General features: G+C 35.7%; 3 protein-coding genes and 1 long non-coding RNA gene across 4 annotated transcripts; 3 read left to right on the top strand and 1 right to left on the bottom strand.

Annotated features, from left to right (window-relative positions):
• Window positions 1–2,557: 2,557 nt before the first annotated feature.
• LOC130985074 (tetrahydroberberine oxidase-like) lies at window positions 2,558–4,315 on the bottom strand. Its single transcript, XM_057907847.1, has one exon. The coding sequence runs from the start codon at window positions 4,313–4,315 to the stop codon at window positions 2,684–2,686; it is 1,632 nt and encodes a 543-aa protein (XP_057763830.1). The 3' UTR covers window positions 2,558–2,683.
• A 1,332-nt stretch (window positions 4,316–5,647) lies between these two features.
• Window positions 5,648–7,863, top strand: LOC130985073 (uncharacterized). Its single transcript, XM_057907846.1, has 2 exons — window positions 5,648–6,481; window positions 6,556–7,863. The coding sequence occupies exons 1-2, from the start codon at window positions 5,719–5,721 to the stop codon at window positions 7,680–7,682; spliced, it is 1,890 nt and encodes a 629-aa protein (XP_057763829.1). The 5' UTR covers window positions 5,648–5,718; the 3' UTR covers window positions 7,683–7,863.
• A 1,471-nt stretch (window positions 7,864–9,334) lies between these two features.
• Window positions 9,335–11,868, top strand: LOC130985071 (uncharacterized). The gene is made up of 2 exons (XM_057907845.1): window positions 9,335–10,158; window positions 10,602–11,868. The coding sequence occupies exons 1-2, from the start codon at window positions 9,441–9,443 to the stop codon at window positions 11,693–11,695; spliced, it is 1,812 nt and encodes a 603-aa protein (XP_057763828.1). The 5' UTR covers window positions 9,335–9,440; the 3' UTR covers window positions 11,696–11,868.
• A 1,197-nt stretch (window positions 11,869–13,065) lies between these two features.
• LOC130985072 (uncharacterized) lies at window positions 13,066–15,301 on the top strand. Its single transcript, XR_009088893.1, has 2 exons — window positions 13,066–13,876; window positions 13,942–15,301. It is a non-coding gene; the product is annotated as an uncharacterized LOC130985072 (long non-coding RNA).
• The last annotated feature ends 1,739 nt before the right edge of the window (window positions 15,302–17,040 follow it).

The following is a 17,040-nucleotide window of genomic DNA, read 5'->3' as shown; positions in this document are numbered from 1 at the left end:
ATTCAAAAACTCTCATTTATGAGAGGTCTTGGGTTCAATCTCGTACCGTTATGGAGTATTAGACTTTAGCTAACAGTTTTTTTTTTTTTTTTTTTTTTTTTTTTTCTGTTATGTATGAGCGCATATCATACATAACACCACTATATATAATGATTTTTTTGGGCATAGATAACAAATTTTCTCCGTTATGTATGTTCGTTTTAATTTGTAGTAGTGTAAATACCTCTTGCAATTCTCAAAAAAAATAAAATTTGAAGAGTTTATAATTGGGATTAATTGTCACTTCTATTTACTTTATTATTAATTAATTTTGCAAAGCGACGACAGATATCATGTAAATTGCCCAAATAAGCTCCATTGGGCCTCAAGGTGATCCTATAGGATAGGAACATCTTCAATGAAGACGAAAAAAAAAATCTTAATCAAATGAAGGACGAAAATTAGCTACATTTTTCTTGAATTTAGAGATGTGAATAAGTACATTCTATTGTCTTTTCACATTTCAAGATAAAAAAATACTAGTTGGTTAATATGATGCTTGAAACCTTTATTCGAGCAATTGACAAAATCAAACAAAAGAAGATTCAAATATTGCTGCGTTTTGAAACAGAAGATATTTCGATTTCAAAAAAAAAAAAAAAAGACATAAGATATTTTTATCACAAATCAATCTATGTAAATAATGTAATTACTATTTTATTTCATAAATAATGTCATATATAATTTAACCTCGGCCAATTTGTCGTTTTAATATTTCTTCAATAATAAAAAGTTGTATTAGATTGTCTAAAAAAAATTGTATTAAATTGTCTACCGATCAAAATTCGTGAAACGTGTTTAAAAACTCAAAAATCAATAAATCCAATTTATAAACAAATGTGAACCACTCAGAACAATAACGAAGGCTATTTGACCCACACACCTATACATATTATATAGGAGTATGTATCAATTATAAAAGTAAAAATTGAAGACCGCTAAATTTTCCATATAGTTGGAAATACTTTAGTTAGGTATATTACAAAGGTAGAGGTCATGTTACGGTGTTTAAGTGTCTCGACGTAGCAGTTGGTTAAAAATCCAACTATTTTGGGGAAAATAAAAAATAAAAAACATGAGGAGAATTAATAGATAGTTTTTAAAGGAAAAATACACTAACACTCTAGTCCTTTAATTAGTTAGGTGTAATACCCCGTATATTTTTATAATATTTCTATTATTATATATTTATTAAAGGAATTAAATAGCTTGAGATGCTATTTAATTTTTCGAGTATTACTTACTAATGAGTTTATTGATTTATTGCTTTATTTATTGCTTTTATTTATTTATCTTAGTTTCCTTTCAATTACTTTCCATCTCTCATTTCTCCACCCTAATCGTATGATACCTGGTCTAGCTATCTTTATCCTAGGCCGGGCTCCGACATTAGGTGATTCGAACTCCCGATCTATTGATTAGAGGAGAAGCATCGACTTACCAACAAATTACGCTTCATCGTCGAGGAGAACTAGATAGTTAAGATAATGATTAATTTCTCAATAATTTTTCAAAACAAAATGTTCGTATGACACAGAACAAATGTCATCCATGTCGACTAATTGGACCGGTTCGATCGGCGCTATCGTTATTTGTATATATTAAAAGTATTATTTGCAATAAAGTAATTATTTATTTTTTAAATAAATATAATTTAATTTTATAAAAAATACTCTCTCTGTCTCATTTGTATTGGCTCATTACTTTTGAACACGAAGATTAAGAAAGCCTGTATTTATGAGTTAAGTAGGTGGAATGCTTTACTTTTGCCCACTTAGGAGCCCTTGCCTATTTTAAGAAAGAAGCCAATAGAATTGGGACAACCCAAAATAGCAAGGGAGCCAATATAAATGGGACGGAGTTGTTCCTTCAAAAAAAAGCACCTATATTGTTAAGAAAAATATAATTCTATATTATTTTTTATGTACATTATTTTATTTGTTATTGATAAAAATATAATTTATTATTAATCAAATCATTTATGTAAAGCCTCGATTCGCACGCGGTGCAGTATCCCGCGCACAGCCGGGATACCAACTTATATATAGTTTTTTCAATAAAAATGGTTAACATCGAATTGATATTTTTCAATGTTTATCATGCATATTACTCCCGAAAATTAGAATACACATGTTTATTATCATAGATGATTAGTTTTAATTTCTTTATTTTATTCAATTGTGGTGGTCGTAATTTTCTTCCACTTAATTAAAATTTCTTCACATGTAGCCAATTTCATAATTTTGCTCAACTCATAACTTAATTAACCCTTAATTTTAAAACCCAACCCTGAAAATAAATGTTTCAATTAATCTTAAAAATTACTTTCGATTTGGTCATGAGCAAAACCTAGCCACCATTTCCCTGAAACTTACAAGATGTAAAATCATACACTAAAGTCTACAATAATTTCACGTAAAACAAAACATTGTTCAAATATTGCTGCATGAAAACAGAAGATGTTAGATGGTCGCCGCAATTCAAACAAATATTTTTTTCTTAGTACTTCTTGACAGAAAAAAAAAAATCAATTTATTATCACAATAAAATCATTACTATATACAAAACAAACATCAACTAATAAACGCCTTATTCAATACATACGTTGGCGATCCGAACATATATTGCTTCTAAAACATAAACCCTAATCATCTTTGTCGGAATACAACGACGGAATGCTCTGTTCATTCCTGAAGAAATTCTCCGGATCAACTGCAGTTTTCACCCGAACAAGACGATCGAAATTGTCCTTGTAATACGGCTTCCCCCAAACGCTGGCTTGCTCGTAACTCGTCTCACCGACAACGTTATTCACTCCGATGTCGAGATCTCTGTAGTTGAGGTACGCTTCCCTGGGCGAGCTCGAGACGTAAGGAGCCATGTAACTGTAGTACCTTCTGCTCCAGCTTATGTACCTCTCCGAACCTCGAGCCTCGTCGCCCTGCCAATACACCGTGCCAACAATCTTGTACAGGTTTGCAGCTCTGTGAGGGAATGGAGTTTCCGATTCTGAGATTTCAGCCATTCTTCCACCGTATGGGATCATTGCGACAACAGACCCGATTTCTGCTTCGTATAACAGTCTCTCAATACCTTGTAACCCTAATTCAGGAATGGGTTTCTGCACGTAATCTGATTTCACTTTGAGGCTTCCTAGGTTTGGTTGAGTTCTGTTGAGCAACATTTCAAGTGGCTGCTGCTGAGAAGGTGGGATCACTGGGGCTTCCGAGAAATATAAGACGGATTCGATCCAGCTCATCTCGATGCAGTCTTCTCTCAATACGCCCAACTCAGGGAAACTTTCCTGCAGGATTGGAAGCAATCTGTCGGCTCCGCCGAGGAAAAGTGACCAGAAATTGGCTTGGATCGTCGCGTTCCTTCCCTCTTGGCCGGAATAATTCACCCTGTTCAACGTGACGGCGATGAGCAAGTCTCTGTCGAGCTTGGGAGCCACGTCTTGCCAGCGGTGGACGAGCTGGGTCGCGTTCTGCTCCGAGGTCCTGCGCACTGAGAAAACAGTGACTGTTTCTGGAACATCCACCAGTTGTACCTTCCAGGCAGTGATCACGCCGAAGCTGGCGCCTCCGCCGCCTCTGATGGCCCAGAACAGGTCCTCGCCCATTGATTTTCTGTCGAGAATCCTGCCCTGGACGTCGATTATTCTTGCATCGATGATGTTATCTCCAGCGAGGCCGTATTTTCTCAACAGGGGGCCGTAGCCCCCTCCACTGAAGTGGCCACCGACACCGACGGTCGGGCAAAAGCCCGCAGGAAACCCTAGAATTGGGCTTTTTTCTGCAATCGTATAGTATAAAGAACCGATGGTTGCGCCTGCTTCGACCCACGCAGTTTTATTCTCAGCATCGACTGTGATCTCACTGAGATTGATCAAATCAATGATCACGAACGGGACTCGTGAGACGTACGATAGTCCCTCTATGTCGTGGCCGCCACTTCGAGTTCTGATTTCCAGATCATTATCTCTGGCGCAGTATATGATTGGCGGGATCTGGGATTCGTGATCCGGGGTTATGATCACTTGCGGTTTAGGAGTTGATGCCGACCCGAACCTCAGGTTTCGGATGGAGAATTGAAGGATGGGAGTGTATGATGAGTTGGCGACGGTGTAAACGTCGTTTGAAATCGTGGAGTAGTTCTGAAAATTTTCGGAGAGACATTCGAGAAAATCGTCGTGATCATCGGCAGAAGCTGCCCATGAGCACGAGATGATGAGAAGAAGAATGGGTGCGAGAGATGAGATGGAGGGAGTTTTCATGATTGGTGATTTAGAGAAGCATGCAATAATGTGTTCTATTTATAAGACTATACAAAATTCATGAATATTAAAGCTCAAATTCCACATTTGAAATTTTACTAGTTTGGAGGAGAAAACGAGCATCATTTTACATTAACTTTCAATATTTGTATTCTACTATACCATATTTAGATAAGTTGAATGGGCGATTGGAACTTTCAGCTGTTGATTTTCTTTCATGCACGATATATAATAGTCGTAACTATCTAGATTAACTGACATTTCAAAGTTACACAACAATGTTATTCCGAATTTTTGTTGCTTTTGAAATTGAAGCAACAACACTAAGTAGGGATTTTGAACATATAGAATTTCAGACGGTCACTTCAACACAATGTTTGTCAAAAAAACGGGCAACATAACAAATTATGGAGAAAAAAATAATATTTGAATAATTTTAATACATATTTTAAAATTGATATACAAAATGATTTTTTTTTAGAAAAATCAATGGTCGATGTATATATATTGTGTGTAGTTCAGAAAAAGATAAGTAAAATATGTTATTTAAGTAAAACTAGCAGAGATGATGCACATTCGCAAATACAAAGAAATTATTTTAATAAATATATTTTTATGAATATTATTTTAACATTTATTATTTTAATAATTTTTTTAATCAATTATTGGATAATTTTCAAAAATTATAATATCATAAAACTCATAAAATTGAAAATTAACTCATCTAAATTTAATATTAAAAATAATTTTAATTAACTAAGCATAACCTAATTTTTTCACCATTAGAAAAAAAAAAAAGAGAGAGTGAGAGAAGATAGATATAAAATTCATGCTTATTTTCTAGGTTTCATCTTTACATAATTATTTTTAATTCTAAGGATTCTAGAAAAATTAAACTTCTAATAAAATTATTAAACAAATCATTTATATTTTAATTCTAAATTATTAAATTTATAGGATAAAAAATACTAATTAATGTGGATGCAGAGTTTTAATGGGTACTACTACTTAAATAATTATTAAAATATAAACATAAATCATAATATATTTTAGATTAATTATATGTATAATATATTAAATCACACAATTGACCTTGAATTAAGAATATATGAGGGATATAATAGGCAAATCAAATTTTGTAAAACAATACTATTTTTATAGTAGGTATAGATAAAAGTAAAGAAGTTAAAGTTATTCGGGTTTGGGGAATTTTATTCGTATCTTGCGCTGTGGTTTTGGTATTATGAAAATGACAAATTAAGAAGTGAATTACTTTATTATTCTTATCTTGTGTTGTGGTTTTGGTAGAATATCACCATATACATCAAAGTTATAGTAATCATAAACAACAAATTGAAGTATTGGTTAAGGCCGGCGGCATTGCTAGCTCTCTCATTGTGTAGATGAGTACCATCGCAGAAAATTCTCTTCGTAAATTCAGGAGGGAGAACTTCTACCCATATCACATTAGAATAAGGAGCGAAGAAAACGGCGTTGATCCAGACGATGGAAATTCTTGGATGTGCAGTGCTTGTACGCTCCCAATCTTCTCCACGCCCTTCAATACCAAACACGGTCAATTCCTGCACGATCAATGCGCTAATCTCCCCAAGAAATTGATGGATAATGCGTTTCACCCCGGCGTTCCCCTCGTGCTCAAGGAAAACTGGGATTCATCATCATCACAATATTCTTGCGATGAATGTAGTAAAAAATGCGGGAGTATGTTCTATCAATGTCTTGAACCTTATTGTGATTTTCGACTCGACTTGTTGTGTAGTTTGCAGATCAAAATCTTGCACAGGAGCCACGAGCACAGGTTGACAGCGGTTATAAGGGGCCGGGCTGCCTTCAGTTGCAGCGCGTGTGGAACGCAACATGAAGGGCTATCGTCTCCGTCGTATCTGTGCACTGCTTGTGGTTTCTGGATTCATAAAGACTGCGCTTCCTCACCTAATGCTATCCGACTAGTGCAACCGCAGCAGCATCGCCATTCTCTTTTTCTCACCTATAATATTAATGTAGCTGCTACTTCTGCTGGATATTGCAAATGTGCAGTCTGTGGAAAAATAATCTCGCGTGGATTGGGTGCATATATCTGTTACAAGTGTAAATATTATGCTCATATTAGGTGCGCAACGTGGGATCCTCGCTGTTTTGAGCCAGGTTGGAAGAATTAACCTATGTAAATATATGTGCTTAATTCATTATATTAATCAAACTGATGTTTTAATTTGCAGTGTTAATTCGAGATGCAAAGCTGGCCGACCTGCTCCATCTTCCGATGCCAGATGAAAGCACAAGCATCGTGCGCTATATGTTGGAGAATACTGATGTTAGAGAAGAAGAAGAAGAATATGGTGATGAGGAGGTTGGTAATCCCAAATACAGATATGATCAAAGATTACATAAACATCCGCTGATCTTTCATGATGAAGAGGATAGTGGTGAAGCTGATGATGAAGACGATGATGATGGCACAGGGCATTCTTCATCCCGAGTATGCAATGCGTGTGTTCAGTTCATTTCCCCTCCATTCTACAGCTGCTCCCAATGTCCGGATTTTCTTCTCCACGCCTCTTGTTTCAATCTTCCAGCCGAAATCAAGCACCCCTTTCATCCATACCACACCCTTTCCCTCTTCACAAAAGCACCCAACAAATATTATGATGTAGGTTTCTTCTGCGATGGTTGCGGGATTGTGTGCTCTGGATTCGCCTACTGCTGCAAAACTTGCAGAGACTGCAACATGGATGTTTTGTGCGCACTAATGCCTGCCTCAATCACCCACGCCTCTCACGGGAAGACGCACATTCTTTACATGTCGTCGCATTACTATTCAGGCACGTGTAGTTGCTGCAACCTCTACTTTGCAGGGAGAATGTCGTATGAGTGCGGCAATTGTCGTCATCTAAAACTACATGCTCGCTGCGCTTTGCTTCCCACTACCATTACCCACAAATTTGATGCACATCCTCTCAACCTTACCACCTCAACAAGGTTAACACTCTTAACCACTGATGATGAACATGATGATACCCAACAAATTTGTGAGGTTTGTGAAGAGGATATCGATAAAAGGTGCTGGAACTACAGCTGCAACGACTGCGAGCAGTGGCTTCACATCAACTGCATTCCCTTTCTGGATCGTCGTGTTTCTAGGGTCAAGTTTGGCGGTAGTGTTGGTTTCAAATGCCATGACTGCCCCCTCACTGGTGTCCGAGAGAGTACACTTGCAGGTTATCGCTGCGACTGTTGTAAGTCCAAATTCAGGTATGAAAACTATAAGAAAGAACATCGCGCATATGAATGCTCCAAGTGTTGTTATAAGATACATGAGACCTGCGCCATGTCTGAGATTCCGTGATAAACTTTAGCTGTTTCAAAGAAATAAGAAGTTTCTTCATATCCACATTTTAGTTGCAAGTTTATTGTATTAAGGTGTTGATGCAGCCTCTCATTACAGACAATGATGTATCAGAATAATGTGTATACAGCTTGTTCTTTTAATTATATATGAAACGTTACAAATTATGTTTTCTTTTATATATGTGAATCATTATATGAAGCATGTTCTGTTAGTTTACTTCTTACGTATCCAAATTTGCAAGGTGATCAACTCAAAATGATCAAAAATTTTCATGGAGAAATCAATTGAGAAATACAATTGGGTTTCCCGTCGATGCCTATGATTTCTCAATTGAGAAAGAATCAATTGAGAAAATCCAATTGGATTTAAAAATTTAAAGATTAAATTTTTTTAAAAAATCTCTCTTTTCTCTCATTTTTTTAGGCCCGTAACATTGATCATTTTGTAAATATAGGACAAATTTTTTCGGGCTTGCAATTGCAAGACAAATTATTTTTTCAAGCTCAATTTGTCCTACTTATGGTGAATTTTTGAAAAATTGTCCTACAATTGTAAGCCCGAAAAAATTTGTCCTGCATTTGCAAAACAACCTTATCAAATAGTTATAGATATATATCACATAGATTTAGTGTAATATTTAATGAATTAATATATTTCTTACAAATATATAATATGTAAAATAACCTTACAATAAATATAATAGGGATAAAATAGACAATCCACATGTTGTGTCTTTTTATAGTTATATAGATATAAGTAAAGAAGTTTAAATTAATTTTTGAGTTACAACTCACACTCATATATATTGTGAGCTAGAATGTAATTTGTGATTCGAATTCCATTATTAATTTTTCATAGTTTTTCATAGCATATACTCCATCTTTCTCCTTCAATCGGACTTACTGCACTTATATGTCTAATAACGGCAGCTCTCTTTCTTTCTTTCCAAAAACGTTTGTTACATAGTTAAACTGTCCACCATCTTAGCTATGTAATTAGCCTTTTTACGACCTTTGTATTCGTCATTATTCGTGTTTGGGGAATTATGCTACTTTATTCTTATCTTGCGTTGGGGTTTTGGTAGTACCTTTGTATTCCTCATTATTAGTGTTTGAGAAATTATGCTACTTTATTCTTATCTTGCGCTGGGGTTTTATGAATATAAATTTATATTTCATTTATAGTAAGATTTATCATTTTAATATATTTTTAAAATCAATTATTGGATAATTTTCAAAAATTATAATATTGTAAAACTCTTCATTAAAATTGAAAAACTCATCTAAATTTAATATTAAAAAATAATTAGGGATTTCTTAATCCAGAGCTAAGCAGCTCACCTTGTAGAATCTTAATTAATCTACAACCAAGTCATGTTAATTATGAGACTTACATCACAATGCACTCTAGGTGTTCGCTAATATTTCCCAGTGGGAACTATTCAAAATTTGGATATTGCTGTGTGCTGTCTTAATTACTGCTGGATACTTAATTTCACCTGTAAAGGTGACATGCGGTGTAGCTTAATTTTATTCAGAAAATGATAGTACTTTATTCTTATCTTGCGCTGGGGTTTTGGTATTAATTACCTTCGTAGATGGATGCAAATGATAAATTAAGAAGTGAATTACTTTATTATTCTTATCTTGCGTTTGTGGTTTTGGTAGTATATCACCATATGATCAAAGTTATAGTAATCATAAACAACAAATTGAAGTATTGGTTTTGCTCTCTTTGCTGTGTAGAAGAGACAAAATGAGCTCTCACACTACAATATGGAGTGATGAAAACGGCGTAGATCCAGACGACGGAAATTCTTGGATGTGCAGTGCTTGTACGCTCCCAATCTTCTCCACGCCCTTCACCACCATCAACACCAAACACGGTCAAGTGCTCCTGCACGATCAATGCGCTAATCTCCCCAAGAAATTGATGGATAATGCGTTTCACCCCGGCGCGCCCCTCATGCTCAAGGAAAACTGGGATTCATCATCATCACAATCTTGCCGTGAATGTGGAAAAAAATGCGGGAGTATGTTCTATCAATGCCTTGATTCTTCTTGTGATCTTCGATTCGACTTGTTGTGCAGTTTGCAGATCAAAATCTTGCACAGGAGCCATAAACACAGGTTGACGATGGTAAGGGGTCGGGCTGCCTTCAGATGCAGCGCGTGTGGAACACAACATGAAGGGCTATCGTCTCCGTCGTATCTGTGCACTGCTTGTGGTGTCTGGATTCATAAAGACTGCGCTTCCTCACCTAATGCTATCCGACTAGTGCAACCGCAGCAGCATCAGCATTCTCTTTTTCTCACCTATAATATTATACATGCTTTTCCTGCTCGAGATTGCAAATGTGCATTCTGTGGAGAAAGGATCTTGTTGTATAGTGTGGGTGCTTATTTCTGTTTCAAGTGTAGCTATTTTGCTCATATTAGGTGTGCAACATCGGATCCTCGCTGTTTTGAGTCAGGTTGGAAAAATAACCTATGTATATGTGTGTGTGTGTTTTGTAGGAGTTAAGAGAGTTTTTTTTAGGACAGTACTTAGGCTGATTTGAAAACTAGGATAAAAATTTTTGGAGTTTCAAAATAGAACATTAATTAATAGGTAATGCACTCACATAGGACAATTCTCAACTCATTTTAAGAGTTTCGAGTTTAGTCGAAACTAATTAAAATGAGCGGAAAACTAAATAATCGGGGTTGCAAAAGTAGGACACAAATTAAAATCAGCGAAAAACTAAATTATCGGGCATGCAAAAGTAGGACACTAATTAAAATAGGCTAAGAATTGTCCTACGGATACATTACTTATGAATTAGTGTCATACTTTTGTAAGCTCAAAGAATTTTGTCCAAATTTTCGAATCAGTTTAAATTGTTGTCCTAAAAAACCCTCTAACGCTGTTTTGCAGTGTTAATTCGAGATGCAAAACTGGCCGATCTGCTCCATCTTCCGATGGCAGATGAACGCACAAGCATCGTGCGTTATATGTTGGAGAATACTGATGCTGGAGAAGAAGAATATGGTGACGAGGAGGTTGGTAATCCCAAATACGGATATGATCAAAGATTGCATAAACATCCGTTGATATTTCATGATGAAGATGATAGTGGTAATGTTGATGATGAAGACGATGATGATGGCACAGGGCATTCTTCATCCCGTGTATGCAGTGCGTGTGTTCAGTTCATTTCCCCTCCATTCTACAGCTGCTCCCAATGTCCGGATTTTCTTCTCCACGCCTCTTGTTTCAATCTTCCAGCCAAAATCAAGCACGCCTATCATCCAGACCACACCCTTTCCCTCTTCACAAAAGCACCCATCAAACATCGTGATGTAGGCTTCTTCTGCCATGGTTGCTGGATTCTGTGCTCTGGATTCGCCTACTGCTGCATGACTTGCACAGACTTCAGCATGGATGTTTTGTGCGCACTAATGCCTACCTCAATCACCCACGCCTCTCACGGGAAGACGCACATTCTTTACATGTCGCGTTACAATTTAGGCACGTGTAGCTGCTGCAACCTCAAGTTTGCAGGGAGTATGTTCTATGAGTGCAGCAATTGTCGCCATCTAAAACTACATGCTCGCTGCGCTTTGCTTCCCACTACCATTAGCCACAAATTTGATGCACACCCTCTCAACCTAACCACCGATGATGATAATGATGATACCCAACAAATTTGTGAGGTTTGTGAAGAGGATATCGATAAAAGGTGCTGGAACTACAGCTGCAACGACTGCGAGCAGTGGCTTCACATCAACTGCATTCCCTTTCTGGATGCTATTTCTAGGGTCAAGTTTGGTGGTAGTGTTGGTTTCAAATGCCATGACTGCCCCCTCACTGGTGTCAGAGAGAGTACACTTGCAGGCTACTACTGCGATGATTGCAAGTACATATTCATCAGGTATGATGAAGAAGATGCTAATGAACATCGTGCGTATGAATGCTCCAAGTGTTGTTATAAGATACATGAGACCTGCGCCATGTCTGAGATTCCGTGATAAACTTTAGCTGTTTCAAAGAAATGAGATGTTTCTTCATCCACATTTTAGTTGCAAGTTTATTGTATTCAGGTGTTTATGCAGCCTCTTATTACAAACAATGATGTATCAGAATAATGTGTATACAGCTTGTTCTTTTATATATGAAACGTTACAAATTATGTTTTCTTTTATATATGTGAATCATAATATGAAGCAGGTTCTGTTTACTTCTTACATATCCAAATTCTGTTTAAAATATGAGAAAAAAATAATGTATAGAATTTTTGTACATGCATGTTTTAAAATCGATGACGAAATGAATTTTTTTAGAAAAATCAATGGTTGATGTATATATATTGCGTGTAGTTCAGAAAATGATAAGTAAAATATTTTATTTAAATAAACTAGAGAGACAACGTGCATTCGCAGAATCGCAGCGTAAAAAGAAATTATTTGAAATTATTTTACTAAATAATTTATTTTTGAATACTATAAATTTATATTTCATTTATAGTAACATTAATCATTTAAATATATTATTAAAATCAATTTTAATTTTCAAAAATTATAATATTGTAAAACTCATAAAAATGAAAAAAACTTATCTAAATTCAATATTAAAAAATAATTTTAATTAACTAAGCATAACCTAATTTTTTCATCGTTAAATTAAAACACGACCAAAAAGAGAAGAAGATTGATATAAAATTCATGTTTATTTTCTACGTTTCATCTTTACATAATTATTTTTAATTCCAAGGATTCTAGAAAAATTAAACTTCTAGTAAAATTATTAAATACATCCTTTATATTGTAATTATAAATTATTAAATTTATAGAATAAAAAATATTAATTTATGTGGATGGAGAGTTTTAATGGATACTACGTACTACTTAAATAATTATTAAAATATAAACATAAACTATAATATACTTTTAGATTTGTTATATGTATAATATATTAACCTTAAATTAAGAATATAGGAGGGATATAATAGGCAAATCAAATTTTGTAAAACAATGCTCTTATAATAAGTATAGATATAAGTAAGGAAGTTAAAAATTATTCGTGTTTGGGGAATTATATATGCTACTTTATTCTTATCTTGCGCTGGGGTTTTGGTAGTACCTTTTTATTCCTCATTATTATAAGTGCTTGGGGAATTATATATGCTACTTTATATATTCTTATCTTGCGCTGGGGTTTTGGTAGTACCCTTGTATATTCCTCATTATTAGTGCTTGGGGAATTATGCTATTTTATTCTTATATTGTGTTGGGGTTTTGGTATTGCCTTTGTAGATGTACGAAAATGACAAACTAAGAAGTGAATTACTTTATTATTCTTATCTTGCGTTGTGGTTTTGGTAGTATCACCGTATCAAAGTTATAGTAATCATAAACAACAAATTGAAGTATTGGTTATTTCTCTCTCTCTTTGTGTAGAAGAGACAAAATGATACGAAGTTTTAAATTCGTGTTGTCGTCTCACACTAAAATAAGGAGTGAAGAAAACGGCGTTGATCCAGACGATGGAAATTCTTGGATGTGCAGTGCTTGTACGCTCCCAATCTTCTCCACGCCCTTCAACAGAATCAACACCAAACACGGTCAACTACTCCTGCACGATCAATGCGCTAATCTCCCCAAGATTTTGATGGATAATGCGTTTCACCCCGGCGGGCCCCTCGTGCTCAAGGAAACTGGATTCACCATCAACAGAATTTTGCGATGGATGTAGTGAAAAATGCGGGAGTATGTTCTATCAATGTCTTGATTCTTCTTTGTGATGTTCAACTCGACGTGTTGTGCAGTTTGCAGATCAAAATCTTGCACAGGAGCCACGAGCACAGGTTGACAGCGGTTATAAGGGGCCCGGCTGCCTTCAGATGCAGCGCGTGTGGAACGCAACATGCAGGCCTATTGTCTCCGTCGTATCTGTGCACTCCTTGTGGTTTCTGGATTCATAAAGATTGCGCTTCCTCACCTAATGCTATCCGACTAGTGCAACCGCAGCAGCATCAGCATTCTCTTTTTCTCACCTATAATATTAATGTAGCTGCTACTTCTGCTGGAGATTGCAAATGTGCAGTCTGTGGAAAATAATCTCGCGTGGATTGGGTGCATATATCTGTTACAAGTGTAAATATTATGCTCATATTAGGTGCGCAACGTGGGATCCTCGCTGTTTTGAGCCAGGTTGGAAGAATTAACCTATGTATATGTGTTCATTATATTAATCAAACTGATGTTTTAATTTGCAGTGTTAATTCGAGATGCAAAGCTGGCCAACCTGCTCCATCTTTCCGATGCCAGATGAACGCACAAGCATCGTGCGCTATATGTTGGAGAATGAAGAATATGAGGATGCTGATTCCGTAGATGGACATCAACTTCCAGTAATCTTTCGTCATCATAAAGAAGAATATGGTGATTATGGACTATGAGGAGGAGGAGGTTGGTAATCCCAAATACGGATATGATCAAAGATTACATAAACATCCGTTGATCTTTCATGATGAAGAGGATAGTGGTGAAGCTGATGATGATGAAGACGACGATGATGGCACAGGGCATTCTTCATCCCGTGTATGCAATGCGTGTGTTCAGTTCATTTCCCCTCCATTCTACAGCTGTTCCCAATGTCCGGATTTTCTTTCTCCACGACTCTTGTTTCAATCTTCCAGCCAAAATCAAGCACCCCTTTCATCCAGACCACAACCCTTTCCCTCTTCACAAAAAGCACCCAACAAAGATTATGATGAAGGCTTCTTCTGCTATGGTTGCTGGATGCTGTGCTCTGGATTCGCCTACTGCTGCAAAACTTGCAAAGACGTCAGCATGGATGTTTTGTGCGCACTAATGCCCTGCCTCAATCACCCCACGCCTCTCCGGGAAGACGCACATTCTTTACAATGTCGCGTTTTTCAGGCACATGTAGCTGCTGCTGCAGCAACGACTTGCAAATAGAATGTTCTATGAGTGCAGCAATTGTCGTCATCTAAAAACTACATTCTCGCTGCGCTTTGCTTCCCTACTACCATTAGCCACAAATTTGATGCACACCCTCTCACCTAACCACCTCAACTAAGTTAACCACCGATGATGATGAGATGATACCCAACAAATTTGTGAGGTTGTGAAGAGGATATCGATAAAAGGTGTTGGAACTACAGCTGCAACGACTGCGAGCAGTGGCTTCACATCAACTGCATTCCCTTTTCTGGATCGTCGTGTTTCTAGGGTCAAGTTTGGGGTCGGTAGTGTTGGTTTCAAATGCCATGACTGCCCCTCACTGGTGTCCGAGAGAGTACACTTGCAGGTTATCGCTGCGACTGTTGTAAGTCCAAATTCAGGTATGAAGACTATAGGAAGAACATCGCGCATATGAAATGCTCCAAGTGTTGTTATAAGATTACATGAGACCTGCGCATGTCTGAGATTCCGTGATAAACTTTAGCTGTTTCAAAGAAATAACAAGTTTCTTCATATCCACAGTTTAGTTGCAAGTTTTATTGTATTCATGGTGTTGATGCAGCCTCTCATTACAGACAGTGATGTATCAGAATAATGTGTATACAGCTTGTTCCTTTTATATATGAAACGTTACAAATTATGTTTTCCCTTTATATATGTGAATCATTATATGAAGCAGGTTCTGTTAGTTTACTTCTTACATATCCAAATTTGCAAGGTGATCAACTCAAAATGATCAAAAATTTACATGGAGAAATCAATTGAGAAATACAATGGATTTCTCGATATGCCTATGATTTCTCAATTGAGGAAAGAAATCAATTGAGAAAATCCATTGGATTTCCCTCCCTGACCTTCAAACTCAGAAGCACGAGATCAATGCGGTGATAACACTCATTTTCCTATAATTTTAATTGTTCTTATAACGTCAATTTTATACAAAAAAACTCAATTATCAATTTACATATATTCAGTGTCCTTCAAAAAAAGATAATAAATTAATTAAGTATAACATACTAATGTTATTTATTTAGGTAAATTATAGTAAAGAAGTTAAAATTATTTTATATAATTTACAACTCACACTCATATATGTATACTGGTTGACTCAAACCTTCAATTACTAATTAGGAATGAAAAGCATTTTATCATCCGTATAAGGTGTCAACATTTAAGAACTAAACTCTAATTAATCTGTCAATTATTTATTATATAAAGTGGGGATTTATTAGAGAAAAAAGTAAAGAAAAAAATCTAAGAAACCCATGTTCTGCCCAACGAATGCTATCTAAGCCCGAGTCTCATCAAAACCTTTTTAGAAAAATTAAATGGAGAAAAAAAAAAAACCGCGAAAGAGACAAAAAGAGTATTAGTATATTACAGACAATAAGAAAAAGGCAAAGGACGAGAAAGGGAGAAGCCAAGCAAGCAACAGAATGCCTAGCCAAACAAGCCACGAAAAAACTCAGAATCTAATCTATCAATTATACCTATCTTCAAACAGCAAACTAGCTAGAACGTTTTGATCTTCTTGACTCAATCAAACACGTAATTGATTAAAATTAAATTCTTGACCTTTATGACCTCATGAATTCAATATGAAGGAAATAATAAAGAAAATACGGTCTTCATCAAAGCAAGAAACTTACAAAAAATGACCGGGTTAATTTGACATAAATTATTTTAACTTTTGATAAATTCTCATTTTGCACACCGACTCGTTGGACATGAATATGCTTGCGTGACATAAATATGATTGCATGAGAAAATAGAAACCACACCGTCTAATTGTTGTAATAAATTTAGTTGCAAGTTTACTGTATTCAGGTGTTGATGTATCAGAATAATTTTACAACTCATTACACACAATGATGTATCAGAATAATTTCTATACAACTTATGAAGCAATAACAAATTATGTTTTCTTTTATATGTGAATCATAATATGAAGCAGGTTCTGTTTACTTCTTACATATCCAAATTTGCAAGGTGATCGATATCAGATCAAAATCAAAATTTTACATGGATAGATTTCAGTGGATGAGCCCTGGGAGAGCTAATTGTTAAAACATGACTGTAGCTTTCGGTATTTCAGAAAGATGACTATATATTACTGAATCAGACAATGAGGACTATAGTTTTATTTTTACACTCATATTTCGGGCCCAAATCAATTATTTGGGCTTTTAGTGACACCGTACCTAAAGCCCATTGCTAACTTGGCGCGTCGTGCCATGTCACCTTTTTGGCAAATTTTCTTCCTTTTTTGTATTATCTATTTTTTTAGCACATTTGAGCCTAAAATAAATAAAAACAAAATTTTCCCATTTTTTAAAAATTACTTCTTTTTTAAAAATATGTTTTACACTCCATATTTATAAAAATTA

Source organism: Salvia miltiorrhiza, chromosome 5 (assembly GCF_028751815.1).
Source record: "Salvia miltiorrhiza cultivar Shanhuang (shh) chromosome 5, IMPLAD_Smil_shh, whole genome shotgun sequence".
NCBI classification, from domain to species: domain Eukaryota; kingdom Viridiplantae; phylum Streptophyta; class Magnoliopsida; order Lamiales; family Lamiaceae; genus Salvia; species Salvia miltiorrhiza.
This window is presented reverse-complemented; position numbering and strand designations above follow the sequence as displayed.

Bases quoted from the DNA above. Each gene is read 5' to 3' on its own strand.
- LOC130985074 (XM_057907847.1), bottom strand. From the start codon at position 4,315: ATGAAAACTCCCTCCATCTCATCTCTCGCACCCATTCTTCTTCTCATC.
- LOC130985073 (XM_057907846.1), top strand. From the start codon at position 5,719: ATGAGTACCATCGCAGAAAATTCTCTTCGTAAATTCAGGAGGGAGAAC. The intron at 6,482-6,555 runs GTTGGAAGAATT...TTTAATTTGCAG, and splicing joins TCCTCGCTGTTTTGAGCCAG to TGTTAATTCGAGATGCAAAG.
- LOC130985071 (XM_057907845.1), top strand. From the start codon at position 9,441: ATGAGCTCTCACACTACAATATGGAGTGATGAAAACGGCGTAGATCCA. The intron at 10,159-10,601 runs GTTGGAAAAATA...GCTGTTTTGCAG, and splicing joins TCCTCGCTGTTTTGAGTCAG to TGTTAATTCGAGATGCAAAA.